This window comes from Vanderwaltozyma polyspora, genomic scaffold (genome assembly GCF_000150035.1).
Source record: "Vanderwaltozyma polyspora DSM 70294 KpolScaffold1055 genomic scaffold, whole genome shotgun sequence".
In the NCBI taxonomy this organism is placed as follows: Eukaryota; Fungi; Ascomycota; class Saccharomycetes; order Saccharomycetales; family Saccharomycetaceae; genus Vanderwaltozyma; species Vanderwaltozyma polyspora.
This window is the reverse complement of record NW_001834686.1, coordinates 154,139-170,275: the sequence shown is the minus strand read 5'-3', so window position 1 is coordinate 170,275 and position 16,137 is coordinate 154,139. Positions and strand designations below refer to the sequence as shown.

At 33.8% G+C, this 16,137-nt stretch overlaps 4 protein-coding genes across 4 annotated transcripts; 2 read left to right on the top strand and 2 right to left on the bottom strand.

Annotated features, from left to right (window-relative positions):
* Nucleotides 1-352: 352 nt before the first annotated feature.
* Nucleotides 353-3,826, top strand: VIP1 (inositol polyphosphate kinase VIP1; the record flags this gene model as incomplete). The annotated part of the gene is made up of 1 exon (XM_001646514.1): nucleotides 353-3,826. One exon carries the CDS (start codon nucleotides 353-355, stop codon nucleotides 3,824-3,826), a length of 3,474 nt encoding a protein of 1,157 aa, XP_001646564.1.
* Nucleotides 3,827-4,137: 311 nt separating this feature from the next.
* Nucleotides 4,138-5,418, bottom strand: PRS1 (ribose phosphate diphosphokinase subunit PRS1; the record flags this gene model as incomplete). The annotated part of the gene is made up of 1 exon (XM_001646513.1): nucleotides 4,138-5,418. One exon carries the CDS (start codon nucleotides 5,416-5,418, stop codon nucleotides 4,138-4,140), a length of 1,281 nt encoding a protein of 426 aa, XP_001646563.1.
* A 731-nt stretch (nucleotides 5,419-6,149) lies between these two features.
* Nucleotides 6,150-6,977, top strand: BER1 (Ber1p; the record flags this gene model as incomplete). The annotated part of the gene is made up of 1 exon (XM_001646512.1): nucleotides 6,150-6,977. The coding sequence occupies one exon, from the start codon at nucleotides 6,150-6,152 to the stop codon at nucleotides 6,975-6,977; it is 828 nt and encodes a 275-aa protein (XP_001646562.1).
* Nucleotides 6,978-7,126: 149 nt separating this feature from the next.
* FAS1 (tetrafunctional fatty acid synthase subunit FAS1) lies at nucleotides 7,127-13,348 on the bottom strand (the record flags this gene model as incomplete). Its single annotated transcript, XM_001646511.1, has 1 exon — nucleotides 7,127-13,348. One exon carries the CDS (start codon nucleotides 13,346-13,348, stop codon nucleotides 7,127-7,129), a length of 6,222 nt encoding a protein of 2,073 aa, XP_001646561.1.
* Between the last annotated feature and the right edge of the window lie 2,789 nt (nucleotides 13,349-16,137).

Below are 16,137 nucleotides of genomic sequence, written 5' to 3'. Positions count from 1 at the left end.
ATTTCAAAATAAAATATAGTGTCACGTGATTTTGGATATTTTTTTATTTCATTATCACTTTTAAAAATCCTTCTAAATTGATAGTTCAATAACTGATCAATCAACTGGTACTAATGGATTTTAAAGTGGTTATATTATAGATCAATATAAAGAACAAGTGTGATATTAGAGTATCGTTTGCTGACTTCACGTCTCTTGAGAAAGGTTTTGAAAATTTTACGTAATTTTGCTTTAAATTTGGAGAGATACCTATTGATCCTATAGAATTAATTAATAAAATCATTGATAACTATTAGGGAACAAGGATTCCTCCTTTAATTTTTGCAAAGAAGACCAGAAAATACTCATATACATGCGAGGCACTGAACCTAGTGAAGATGGCACAGTCACGCCATCCACTATTTTGAAAGGAACCGTTGGACATAAGAGCAAGAAAGCTATGGAATCGATAGCCCCCATGTTACAGGATTTCACCCCAAAAACTTCATCAAGTGAGAATACGTCTTTGAAATTACCTCCATCTATTAATGCAAGTTTAGGTAGTGAAGAAGATGATGAAGATGTTGGTGTTACTTTGCAAAGAACGCTAAGTCATAATTCACAATATGGTGGAAATTCTCACAGCAAACCACCTCAGTCCCCACGTTCAGGTCTATCGTTTCTAGATGGAATGGGATCTGGATCAGATAGTGTTATGAATTCTGAAGATTCTTGTGATCCTGTAGGAATAGACTTGGACGCTGGTACACTTCCGATTTCATCATCTGGTATGGCTACCCCACATCAAGAGAACTCTAATCTAAACTTAAGTAGTAGTGTTAGTTCTACTCCAAGCACAGTAGCTTCTTCGAGAAAAGGATCATTTGCTAGTGCTAAATTGCAATTGCCAAAGATTGGAAAAATTGGTGTCTGTGCTATGGATACTAAAGTTCTCTCAAAACCTTGCCGGAGAATTTTAAACCGTTTGATTGAAAATGGAGAATTTGAAACTATTATTTTTGGTGATAAAGTAATTTTAGATGAAAATATTGAAAATTGGCCAACTTGTGACTTTTTGATATCCTTTTTCTCTACAGGTTTCCCCTTAGATAAAGCTATTAATTATGTCAAGCTTCGCAAACCTTACATAATCAATGATTTGATAATGCAAAAAGCATTATGGGATAGACGTTTATGTTTGAGGCTACTTGAAACTGCAGAAGTTCCAACACCTTACAGATTAGAAATAAGTAGAGACGGGGGACCAGTAGTTGATAACGATTTAAGAGGAAAACTAATTGAAAAGAACGTAAAAGTCGAACCTATCAAAGAACCAAAATGGAGAATGGTTGATGCAGATACGTTGGAAGTTGACGGTAAAATTATCACCAAGCCTTATGTTGAAAAGCCTGTTGATGGTGAGGATCATAATATCTACATATATTACCATTCCAAAAATGGTGGTGGTGGTCGGAGACTATTTAGAAAAGTTGGTAATAAATCATCTGAATTTGATCCAACTTTAGATGGACCACGTACTGAAGGATCTTTTATTTATGAAGAATTTATGGATACCAACAATTTTGAGGATGTTAAGGCATATACTGTTGGTGATTCTTTTTGTCATGCAGAAACTAGAAAATCACCAGTAGTTGATGGTATTGTAAGAAGAAATACGCATGGTAAAGAAGTAAGATATATTACAGAACTTTCAGATGAAGAAAAGGATATGGCTGCCAAAGTATGCAGAACATTTTCTCAAATGATATGTGGTTTTGATTTATTGAGAGTGGGCGGGAAGAGTTATGTCATTGATGTTAATGGTTTTTCTTTTGTAAAAGATAATATGTACTATTATGATCAATGTACTAAAATTCTAAGAGAGCTTTTTATTGAAGCTAAAAAGAAAATTGACGCGGAAAAGAAGAGAACCCATTTTATTCAGGAAGAAAAAACCCAAAAGTGGGTCTTCAAAGGGTTGGTTACGGTGATCCGTCATGCTGACAGAACTCCTAAACAAAAGTTAAAACATTCCTTTACCTCGCCACTTTTTATTTCCCTTTTAAAAGGACATAAAGAAGAAGTGGTAATAAGAAAGACGGATGATTTAAAAATAGTTTTGAAGGCATTACAAATAGCTTTGGAGGATCATGAAGAAGATCCTGTAAAGCTAAAGGTATTGCATAACGCATTACAGAAGAAACTAGAATTCCCAGGGACAAAGATTCAGCTAAAACCTGTTTTAACTAAAGAGAAAGAAGTTGAAAAAGTTCAATTTATTTTAAAATGGGGAGGTGAACCTACTCATTCAGCTCGTTATCAAGCTAGAGATTTGGGTGAACAAATGAGACAAGATTTTGATTTGTTAAATAAATCTATTCTTCAGAATATAAAGATATTCTCTTCATCCGAAAGAAGAGTTCTTCTGTCAGCACAAATTTGGGCATCTGCTTTATTCAGTGAGGATGAATTAGGTAGTGATGAAATAAACATTAGAAGAGATTTATTGGACGATAGTAATGCAGCAAAGGACTTAATGGATAAAGTGAAAAAGAAGTTAAAATCTTTAATTCGTGTTGGAACTGAAATTCCTCCTCAATTTGCTTGGCCTCCTAAAATGCCAGACCCATACACTGTTACCAAACGTGTGGTAGACTTAATGAACTATCATAGAAAAGTTCTTAATTACAATTTTACAAAAGATGATGTAGATGACCTACAATCTAGATGGTGCTGTGGTGAAGATCCAATGCTATTCAAGGAAAGGTGGGAAAAACTATTCAAGGAGTTTGAAAATGTTGAAAAATTAGATCCTTCAAAAATTTCTGAGTTGTATGATTCTATGAAATATGATGCTCTCCATAATAGAGATTTCTTGGCACATATATTTGATCCAGGTGAATGTCAAGAATTATTGAAACAAGAAATATGTAATCAATCTTTAGTTGATTCATATCCTATTAATGTTTTGGCAAAAAATAATTTCAAGATTGTCGAGGGTGTCCCAAAACATAACGCTACACCTACATCTCCAAGATATGCAAGCAGTGTTGGCTCTTTAGGATGGGTACTTGAAAGTTCAAAGACCTCGAGCTCTCAGAAATCTGAACATTCTTCTCTATTTGATGAACCACGTTTCTTGCAATTCAGAGAGCTTTTCAAATTGACAAAGGTATTGTTTGATTTCATCTGTCCAAAAGAATACGGTATTACTGATTCTGAGAAGCTTGATATTGGATTGTTGACATCACTACCTCTAGCCAATCAAATATTAAATGATATTGATGGTATGAAAAATAAGGAAGAGCCTGCCTGTATTTCGTACTTCACTAAAGAGTCACATATATATACATTGTTAAACATCATATATGAATCAGGAATTCCGATGAGAATAGCAAGAAATGCATTGCCAGAATTTGATTATCTATCTCAAATTAATTTTGAACTTTACGAAAGCACAGACAATTCTGGCCAAAAATCTCACTCAATAAGACTAAAAATGTCACCAGGTTGTCATACTCAAGATCCCCTTGATGTACAGCTAGATGATAAGCATTATATTAGTTGTATTCCAAAAATTTCATTGACAAAACATTTGGATATGGATTATGTTCAACAAAAATTAAGAAATAAATTTAGCAGAGTCAATATGCCAAAGAAGTTCACACCAGTAAACATCACTAGTCCAAATTTATTGTGCCAAGAACATGAGGAAGACTATAAGAAAATCAGTTTTGTGAAATTGGAATTAGATGCTCCTGATGAAAGTTCCCAATCAAATGACCAACAGAAATTACCAGATTCACATTCTGCCTCTATTGCATCGATCGATAATGTGTTGAACTAAGAATATATTATGACGAACCATGGTTAATTTATAACAATTGATAAATATCTACTTTTTTTAATGTAAATACATATTGAACTTTGAGAATTCGTTTGTAAAACGCACACATTGCATGTGCCTATGATTGTTTATATGCTGGTTTGTTGAATTTTGAAATATTTACTTTATACTAATATTAATTTATAAAAGCATCATTTCTATGCAAATATAACCATGAAATGAACTTCAAGATTTATGAAAGTGTCTATTATACAATTTTATTTTATACGTTTTTGATTAATCCTAGTACTTAAGACAAACAAAAAAAACACCTAAAGAGAAGCTAAAGAGTCAAATAGAACTGATATACTTTCACCGTAATGATCACGACGAATACATTCAGCAAAAATTGGAGAAACATCTATAACAGTTAACTTTTTAGACTTTTCTATACGCTCTTGGCTAATTGGGTATGTGTTGGTGACAACGATTTGGTGGATGGCGTTAGATTGTTCTAATAGTTCTAAAGCATTACCAGTAAATATACCGTGAGTAGCGACGACATAAACTCTCTTGGCACCACAGTTTTGTAACAAATGTTCAGCAGCTTCAATAATAGATGCCGGTCTATCAATCATGTCATCTAAAATAATAGCTGGGCGGTCACGAACATTACCTACCAAAGTAATCAATTTTTCTTGTTGTAATTTTTCAACGTCTTCTTCATCTTCTGAATCGATGGCGTCATATGTTTCACCTAACCCAGAGGAAGAGAAACCATTTGCAGAAACTGTTTCGCCATCGGATTCGATAGCTTCGTCGCAGTCTTCTTCTTCATCATCGCCAATAACATGACCATTACGAATTCTAGCAGTTTGGATACCATTAGTCAAGATGATATTTTCTTCTTCATTTGGAGTGTCACCAGGTCTGACAATCGGTCTATTCTTTCTCAGTAAAGATTGTTTTCTTAGTTTTAATTGTTTCAAGTCTTTATTTTGAGAGTATAAATCTTTTGAACGACGACGGTCAGTATGGATCATTGCAAAATTGATCTTTAAAACGTCCGCCAAAGCAGTGACTCTTTTGGTACCACCTGGATTTTTTGAGACTACAACTGCATCTTGGTAATCCTCGATGTTTTCTCTGATCCATCTAGCTAAACTTGGACCACCGTATAAGTTATCAACAGGTTTACTAAAGAAACCTTGCATTTGAGAGGCATGTAGATCCATGGAGATGACATGGTCAGCACCTGCCATGATTAGTAAGTTAGCCAACATTCTAGCGGTAATAGCACCTCTGTGTTTTTTCATTTTACATTGTTTAGAATATGGGAATTGTGGAATAACTGCAGTGATTTTTCTTGCAGAACCACCTCTACAAGCAGAAACTAAAATTAATAGTTCCATGATATGATCATTAACGGTAGGAGAACCTGACTCTATAACGTAAACGTCTTCGTCACGAACAGAAGCACCGATCTGAACAGAAGTCTCACCATTTGCAAATTTCTTTAAAGTACATGGTGCAGGTTCAATACCTAATCTTTCACAAACCAATTTACCCAATTCAGGATGGGAGTTACCAACAAAAACCTTACACTTACGCATATTACTGATCTAGCCTTTGTATATCTAGGTTCTCTACAAACAAATGTATATTTCTGAAAGTATAATCAAATATATCTTTCTCTATATCTATCTATCAAAGCAGTGCTGCTCAAATTAACCTGTGTGTTCCCTCTTCCCGATGATGGGATACTTTTTAAAATATCCTACAACAAACTAAAATGAAACCAGATTAAAAGCTAAAACGAACTTCCATTAATAAAACATTATATCAATGAAACTCGAAATATAAATATAAATGTATATATAAACTTATAAGACTATAGTCATACCAAATATAATCATTGTTAATACTCTTATTAGTTACTATAGAATGTAAATTGATCAAACCAAAAAATTTTTCAGTTGAGCTCATCTCAAAACTTTTCCAAAATGTCATCACCTCACTGAACAAGAAACGCTAGTTCTGCTGCATGTTCTGAGTCGATTCCTCGAACAAAGAGATCAAGAAAATAAAAAGAAAAAGTGAAAAATTTGAAAAATTTGGAAAATTTGGAAAAGTGAGTTCGAAAGCTCATCGCCAATTTTAAGCTTTTGGTTTATAAGAGAAGAGAAGTAGAGGTTGGTTCGAAAGTAGGTTAAACGAACTTTGAAGATATGGTCCATTTGATTATTTTTGAGATTGGTTTGAGTTGGAGGTGGGGAGGTAATTTATCAATACGTTTAGAGTAATTTAGTTTCCAGATTTTATTGTTGTTGCCTTTTTAGCTAGGATGTCCCTAAGTGACGAAAAGGGTGCGCTAAAGGGTAAGAAAGTTGGTAAAGGGGTTAAACCCTTTGAGATTCAGTTACAGGAGTGTAGAGATGTCATTAGGGAATCTGTGATGTTTAAAGAGGTTACTGGGAAGATTAAAGAGTTCAATGGTATTGATAGGGTGCGATGCCTGGCAATTGGTGATTTCCAGGAAGATTTCCCTGCTCGGTATCAGCTTGCATTTTTATTGGAATGTTTAAATTGGCTACGTGAAGAATTGGCCAGTGATCTTCAAGTTTCTATTTATGACCCGGTGTTTTCCCCTGAGAATTTAAAATATTTGGAGTCTTTAGGTCCATGTTGGTCAATTGATTCGGATCCGCCAGCGGATTGGAAAGATCATACCAACACAACCCTTTTCTTTTTGCCGCATGCCCCTCTAGATCTCACAGAAACTGTAATCGTTCAAGAACATCCAAAACTTTGGTTGGCCAATAATCTGATACAACATACAGACAGGTATACAAAATCTCAGCTGTTCGAAAAATATCCGACGTTGAGTAAACTAGTACATATTCTATCTGAAAACGAATCTGCTGCACTAATTGAAAATAAAAATAAGGATAATAAGAATGATGATGATGAAGGTTTTACCACCTTTACATCCAAGAAGAAAAAGCGTTCCAGAAATAAAAATGTATATCGTGAACCAGTGATAGATTATGATTCTATTGATTCCTATTTCAAAACTTGTAGACTGTTGACTACTTTCGACAATGGTACACAGCTCAAGAATAGTCCCTGGAATCATTCCTTTTCAGATTTAGCATTTCATGTCATCGAGTAAACTATTACTAACATCACGCATCGCAGACTTCTATAGAAATAATGGTAGTCACACATTTTCAATTAAAAAAATATTTTTATAATTAACAATTATTTAAATAATATAATATAATATAATAAAAACATGCATAATATTAATTTACAAAAAGTTTATTCTTTGGTATCATAAGATTCCCAGTTATCGATAATGTTTTTAATCTTTTCAGAGCCAGTTAATTCATAGACATCTTGGAAGTACTCCTTGGTAATTTCAAATGGCTTGGCAGTCAAGTTTGGAATATATTTACCAATTAATCTCTTTGGTTTAACGTTTTCCTTTAAGATATTTCTTTCCAAGAAACTCTTGAATGGCTTAACACCATTTCTTAGATAAGAGGAATGGAATGGAACAGAAATACCACGTAAAGGAATACAAGCGTAACCTCTTTCCAATTCAATTGGTTGTGGCTTGGCCAAAGACTTTTCAGAAACTTCACCAATAATCTCAAATAAGTGAGCTTCAACTTCTTCAATAGACATGGATTCTTGAAGCTTGACAATATCGATCTTTTGGATCTTGATAAAGTTTAATACATTTGTCAAAGTGTCCAAAGCTCTTAAGTCACCGGCAACAACATACTGTTGATCTTCAACGTTGAAGTTGACAATTTCTAATAACCATTCAGTCTTAGCGCTAATCTTTTCAACAATAAATTTCAAAGCATCTTGACTAAAGTTAGGGGAAACTCTGCTTGGGTTAGCAGCAACCATACCGTAGTTGGATCTACCCAACTCATCTCTTGGAACAGCAACTTGCATTGTCATACCTCTGTAGAACACAACTTCAACCAAAGATTCAATAGACATGATATCAGCTAGAGCAGCCAATGCAGCATATTCACCCAAAGAATGACCTGCAAATGCAGCTGATTTTGGAATCAGACCCTTAGATTTCAAATCTTCATAGGATGCTTTTTCCATTAATGTCAAGGCTGGTTGAGTGAATTGGGTGGCAGATAATAACCCACTTGGTGATCTGAAGGTAAAAGATGTTGTATCGTTTTCAATTTCTTTGAAAATCTTTTCAGATTTAACTTCACCATCTATAATTGTTTCAAAAACCATTTGAGTGTAGTTTTCTCTGATCTTTCTACCTTTTTCACCACCAAAGTAAACAGTCAATTCTTTTGGATTGTTCTTGACAATATCCAAAATAGAAAAACCATATGTATTTTTAAAGTGAATGTCAGCTCTATCCCAAACAGCTTTAGCAACATCGGAACTTTGATATAGATCCATACCCATACCTTGTTCTTGAGAACCTTGACCAGTAAAAACAAATGCAGAGACCGGTTGATCAACTTCAGCTTCACCATTCAATACGACGACATCTTCGTCATTCTTTGTTTCAAACTTAATTAATTTACGACCATTAATCATACCAACATGTTGGATAGAAGTTTTCAATAAGGTATTTGGTAAAACCATGCTTACAAAGTTACAGTTGTATGAACGAACTCTTGAAGAAACACTATCAGCAGCCCAGTTCTCAATTAAGGCACGGACAGATGCAGATGAATACATACCATGGGTAATTGTACCTGGTAATGCGGCATAAGCAGCGAAGTGACGAGAAACATGAATTGGGTTTAAGTCACCAGAAACCCTACCATAAGCTTCATTGGTACTTGGAGCTTGAGTATCCAATACAGCAATTGGAATAGCATTCTCTAGGTTAACCTTTTGTTCAAGTGTGGTACCATTTCTCTTTAAGTATTCAACAACAGGGTTACCATATGATTCACCAGCTTCATAATCAACGACACCAATTTCAACTTTTTCTCTGGTTGGTAATTCCATCTTAATACTACCTAGACATTTGACACTAGAGAAAACAGTTGCGTTTTTAAATGTGACTTCAGTTTCAGTTTGGAATGTTAAAGTTTTACCAATCAAATCAATATCTTCATCATCCAATTGAAACCATTCTTTGGAACGTAGAACGGCAATATCTTTTGGTGATTTGATTTGAACTTCATGTACAGGATCTACTGTCTTCTGGAAAGTGTTTTCGAAATCTGAATATTTACCTCTATAGAAGAAAGAAGAAGTAACGTCCATAACAGGTTGACCATCTCTAGTTAAAAATCCAACAACTTCAACAATCTTACCAGTAGGTTGGTTGACTACAGATTTTACGACAGCAGAAGTTGATATAACATCACCTTCTTGCAATGGTCTTGCACTGGTGTGCATTTTGTAACCATTTGACAAATGAACTAACTTCAACAAGTCACCATCGACAACATTAGGGAAGATTGCCTTTATTATAACTCTCCAGCCTACTACGATAGCAAAATCCATTGGAGCTAACATTTTTCTACCAGATCTTGAAACAAAATCTTCACAGTTATTACCGATAACATGAGCAAATTCGGAAATGTTTTCAGAACGAACTGTAAAGTCATCCCCTCTGATAACATCTCGTGGACTGAAATCAAGGTTGAATGGCTCATCTAACCATAGCTTCCAATACATTTCCTTGATACGTTTATTTCTGTCATCCATTACTTCAGAAATTGGGTTGAAACCATCATCTGTGTTGTATTTGTATAATAATGGTAGTGAAACAACCTTGGTATCCATTGTTCTGTTCTCTAATAACTCCATTTGGATTAAATTCTCTTCTGCTAACTTTAAAATTACAGTAGGTTTAATTTCACCGCTAACTCTTTCAAATAATGTAAAAACAGTCTTGTTAGGTTCATCTGGATTGGTGATTTCTAAGCGCATATTGTCACAAGGTTTAAATATTTTAGTGGTTGGATTTTCAGCATACAAACTTCCTTGAGCAATTCTAGGAGTTCTGAAGAAGGCAGATCTCCAACTCTTAGTGGTACCAGCCAATAAAGCAAACCATGATTTTTCGTCAGTTTTGGATGAAGCATGAATTGTGATTTTGTTAGAAGTTCTTTCGCATTTTACGTCAACAGGGACCAAATCTTGACCACCAAAGTATTCTACAACTGGAATCTTGGATTCATCATTAGAATACTTTTCCTTTAATAATCTTTCAATATGACCGTTATGGATGTTATCTAAAATAACTTTAATTGGTTCATCAACTACCTTAGTAGTTTGAGCAGCAACTGGGCCGTGAAGAATACATGTTCTCTGGACATCTTCGTCAACAACACTTTCCAAACTTTCACTTTGCCATAAAGAATCTTTCTTGAAGAAAAATTCAAATCTGTGATCTAAAACTGGAACAAATGGAACTGGCTTCTGAACCGGACTTTGACACATGTTTAAGAAGTAATCAATATCTTGGGCATTCAAAAATTGGTCTTTGGCAGCTGGATAAGCATTGAAAATTGTTTCAATAGCCTTATCAGGGTTACTCAAGATTGAGTAAGATTGTACCAACGATAAGGTTTTGGTTTTGGTGAAACGTTCTTCAATACGACGTAAAAAGTCGCCTGTAAAGTTTCTTAGAGTCGCATCAATCCAAGAATTTGTAGATCTGATGTACAACAATTCAACCAATCTTTGAGCAACTTCAGAATAAGTCATTGTTGTTAAATCTCTTACTTCGCCATTAACAGTTGCAAACCATGGTTTTTGTGAATCAGAGTTTAACTTGGAAATAATGTAATCTCTCTTAGCATCAATGGCAGCTTGAATCTTGTTCTTTGGCAAACTGAAAATAGTATCATCCATTTCTTTCCAGAAAAGAACACAGCGTGTGGCAATTTTATGAATTGGTTCACCCATTTCGGAACGAACAGTTATAATACCACCTGTTGGTTTTTTGTATGTGTTTTCCCATTGACTATCTGAAACACCAGGACACTCAGAAATTAATTTCTTAGCAGCAGGAGAAGTTTTGGCTTCTTTGGCAATCATGACTCTAGAACCAAATAAGAAACCATCAAAAGGCATTGGAGGATAATTGAATTTAGTGGACCATTCACCGGTTAAATAAGGATAAGTATCTTCAGCTGAACCGAAACCTGAACCAGCAATTAAAATGATGTTGCTTTGTCTTCTAATTTTAGAATACATTTGTAAAATTGGAGAGTGGAAATCTTCAAATGAATGATGACCACCACCTCTACCACCAGTCCACTGTAAGACAATTGGGAAGTTTGGATGGGCCTTTGCAATATTGATAACCTGGCTAATGGCGTCGATAGAACCTGGTTTTAAATCTAAATGTGTTAGACCTAAGGTTTCGATATATTCAGATGCGACTTCTAATGATGGAACACCAGCACCAATAGTTAAATGTTGGATTGGATAACCCTTTTCTCTTAATTCTTTGATCAATGGAATACCCCACTGTAACATTCTTGGATTAACATAAATTAAATTAATACCCAAACTATAACCTTCCTTAACTTGAGAGATAACCGAATCAATAGCTTTCTTCATACCATCTGGTGAAAAGTAACCACCACCTGCTAATTCGATGGTATAACCTGCATTGATAGTTGCAGCAACGAAATCCGGGGAAACAGTTGTTGGAGTCATACCAGGAACTAATAATGGTGCTCTACCTACTAATTTGGAATATTTAGTTTGGACATAAACCTTTCCTGCTTTGTTCTTGATTAATTTTGGATGGTACTCTTCTAACCAATTTTGGTTTCTCTTCAAACCTTCCTTGGTTACATCGAACATTTCTTGTTTAAAACCATATTCGTCATCTGGGTTGTTATCTAGTGTACCAGCAACTATGACACGAACACCAGTACCATCTTTGTTACGATAAGTAAGAACACCTAAACCTGAGGCACCACCTGGACCAAAATCTAAAATGTGAGTACATGGTACATTTGTAGCTGTTTCCCAGTTGACTGGTAATGTAATGATACATTCAGTGATTCTACTTGTAATGGATCCCTTATAATCTCTTAAAGATGTACCATCATATGTATCATAAACTGGAATTTTCAAATCTTCTTGCTTAAATTCAATGTCATTAGCAGCTAAATCTTTTTCTATCAATGGACCTGCACCCGCTAATAATGAACAGTGGAATGGAGAAGTGACTGGTAAGAATCTATTTGAAATTCTCAATTTTCTTTCGCTGTAAGGAATTCTTGATTGATCAAGACCAGCTGGAGCTTTAGCCTTTCTTAAAGTCAAGTTTAGACCGTATAATGATTGAGGAGGGCCGGAAACGACCAAATTTCTAGCACCGTTAACTAAAGAAATGTTAATGTGTTTTTCTTTTGGTAAATGGGCATTAGTCTTATCCACAAAACTTTGGACTTGGTCTTTTGTTAAGTTAGAGATTGCCAACATTGGAGATGGAGTACCTTCACCATTTTCAATGGAATCTTCGAAAATGGATGGTGGCAAATCGGTATTTGGGTATGTTAAATGACAACGTACACCAATGAAGAACAATAAAGAAATTGCCTTCTTAGCTGAATGGAAAAAAGATTCCCAAGAATCAGCTTCAGTGATAGCCACAGCGGTAACTAAACCTTGAGAATGACCAGTAGCACCTTTGAAATGAGATCTTAATTCACCAGGAGTGAAACCTAATAACCTTGCAGTTAAAGCGTAGTGTATTAATTGTATGACACCGATTAAAGGACAAGAGATAGGAATTGATAATAAGTAATCTAAATCAGGAGTTAATGATGGGTTTCTCAACCATTTTAAAATATTAAAACCTTGGGTATAAATTTTTTCAGTATCCTTGGTAGTCTTAATTAATTGAATCAAAGTATCTGCTGAGAATTGAATAACATCTGAAATTAAAACATCATAAGTTTGATATAATTCACGTAATTCTTCAAAATAATCATCTGTATTACCTTGACCACCAAAAATTGCTATAATTTTAGTTAAATCGCCATTTTCTACAGATTTGAATAAGGCAGAATTGGATTTTAAGAAAGGTTTATTTGCTACTACTCTTGTCTTAATATAATTTTTGATTAAAAGTTTGACCTTTTCTGGAGTAGTTGAAGAGAACGAGACAATATCGTTTTCTGAAGATTCATTAGAATCATTATCATCATTAATATCATTTTCTTTTAATAAATTTGAAGCCAAAGCATGAATATCATTTCCTTGTAAATAAGTATTTTCTAATTCAGTTAATGATACATCCAATACTTTTCTAAACTGTATAGAATCATCGGTCGACAGATTATTAGCTGAGATCAAATCAGAGATGTAACCTAAGAAAGATCCAAGTAACTCAACTGGAGAAGAAGGTTCATTGTCAGAATCGAAATTCTCAGTAGGTTCTGGTAAAGTTTTACTAAATTGATCCTTCAATTGAGAAGCTGTAAAATAAAAGTCTGTTGGAATGAATAATACATTTTCCATAGAACCATGAGATAAAGTCAATGGTCTAGTTGGTACACTCATCTTTAATAAATAATTATTGATATATTATGTGTATGAAAGATTGAGGTATTATCGATACAATTACAGATGATGAATGTATTGATTCTTTTCCCAGTTGCAATAATAATATAATTATAATTCGGCAGATATAAAAAACTAATCTAAATTTTCTGGAGTTGTTTATTTATATCTCTGATTTTATAATAACAGTAATAACTTTTTTTTTTGTTGCTTTGCTCTGTATTGTTAATTAACGAATTGGAATATGTTAGTGATATCAATTAACAAACTGGATTATTGACGAATGTACTAGAGATTCTATACGGACTATATCTCAATCGATAGTGCTTAAGTGTGCAGAATTTAAGCTAGTAACAAAAAAAAAATTATATTGAAAAATTATCCACCAAACGTGAAAGTACTGTAGCAACAAAGCAGGTTCTAAAAAACTCCACGGAATAAAAGTGGGTTCGAATATAGAAACAACTATAGGAGCAGCAGCAGCGGTGATGAAAATATATTATAATTCTCAAACGATGATGAAATAGTTAAGTATCGAAAGAGAAAATAAAGAGAGAGATATGAAGAAAGCAGAATACAATAAAGTAAAACTTCAATTCAAAATTAAAACGATCTCAAATTATACTGTAGAATGCTTGGTATGAATGGGAAAAATAAAATAGTATTAACAATAGGTAATGATCCCTGACAATAGCTATTCTAAACTGGACCAGATCCGGCGAGGAGTTATATCAGTAGAAGTGGATAAAAAAAACCGAGCTAAACTAGTTTCGAAATGATAATAATGCCAACAGTATTCTAAAGTTACTTTAGTTCTGCTAGTGGTTGAATTAAAAAACTTGAATTGTATTTAGTAGTGGACGTTATTGTTGAATAACTTTGTTTGTGTGGATGCTTTTTTCAATTTCGATTTCAGTTTTTGAAAATTAATTGATCTCTACGAGGTCTATTTAATGAATGTGAATATTTTTCAGTTGGTTAAATATTAGGATAGTTATCTAACTGGAAAATATAGTTCGGAATTCGTTGTTGCAGTATTTTTGTATTTGAATTGCAACAGTTATGAGATCAGAAAGAGGAAAATTGTTGATGGGTTAGATGGCTTAGATGGTTTTCTTATTAACAGTGAAAATTATCAAGCAAATCGTGTAAATGCGTATGTATATGTATGAATATCTTATGGGACAGGGTTTGTTTCTTTCTTTCTTGGTAATATCTTCAGTTGAAATTAGAAAGGAAGGGAAAAAAGCTCTCAGTCTGAAGGTAGTAATGTATTTGGTTGTTGGGCTAGTAGTGTCTTATTTTTTTACTGCTACAACACAATCTTGAGGAGAAAGGGGAAGTATCTATAAGTTAGAAGGACTAATTTCTAGATCTTGTATTCAATGGATAATGGTAATGTTTTGATACGTTATAAAATGTTCTTCAGTAATAAGTATCAGTACAAAAGAAGTTATTTTTGTATTATTAAACCTAAACTAGTTTCTTGACAATAAAGGTGAAACTTCTATCAGCAATAGGAGTAGGAATCAAAAAAAAAAATCAAGAATAAATAATACACACCTCTCGGAGTATGTGGATATTAAAATTAATGATAGTCACGTAGTTTAGAATTAATATTTTATGTTAGCTATTCAAACAAGATTCGATTAAAAAAGACATCATATTCTTCACATAATAGAGGCAAGGTTATGGATACCAACTCTTGTATATATATATATATATATAAATATAAATTGTATGCCTTATAGATGTTGACATTATCCAACAATATATGCAATCTAAGCAATGTATTGAATTTTCTAATGAATTTAAAAATACATTCAAAATGAATGCCATCCTCGACTTTTGCTTGTAGAAGTAAAGGCTGAAAACCAACTAACTAAAACACCAATCTCTTGGTTTGAACACAAGTCTCTTAATGAAGGAAACCTTTGCTGTAATTATGTAATTATATTTTTACAACTAAATAGAAAATCAAGGAATACATGATATATATCTCTCTAATAGATCACCTTACAGACAAACCATCGAATGCAAGCAGTCCGTCCATCACAACGATGAAGCGTTGTTTTCTTAATAGTACCGTACTGTAATTTGATGCTATTATATCAAACATAAAATTTAAAAAGTCCTGATTTATCCAACAAACCAAAATATTTGTTGGTGTTGGTTGGTTGGTGTCCCAATCGAAGTCAAATACTCGGAGTTGCCGCCAGTTCATCAATTTGACCTTTACTTTTTTCTACTTTTTATCTTATATATTGCTCTCTTTGCCTTCTCTTTCTGTCCACAATTCTCTTAGTCTAACTAATAAAAATAAACCCACATATTACTTACTTACTAACTTTACATATTTGGGCCCACACAATAATTGTTAGTCGGTTTCGGTTTCGAAATTGGCAAAAGAAAGACCAGACCAGATCAGACCAGACAGACAGAAAGACCAAAATTAAACCAACTGAAAAAATATCCCAACGAGCGTTGGTTACAACAACGACAATGATACTTTCACTTAATCACTGCATACCAAAAATAGGAGCAAGAGAAGGAGCCAAGATGAATAAAAAAAAGATAGTAAGCCAAGTTTAACTTATTCTATTACAATGAATGTACTTCTTGCTCGATTTCGATTGAGATAACTGGGTAATTTGGAAATATATCACTAGTTAAAACTAGTATGTAGCAAGTTTAAGATCAAGTGTGCTACTGCAATATCTTAGGTTTTGGATGGTAGACATCAGAGAAATGATGTTATCTTGCTTACGATATTGAACCAAAAGTAGTGT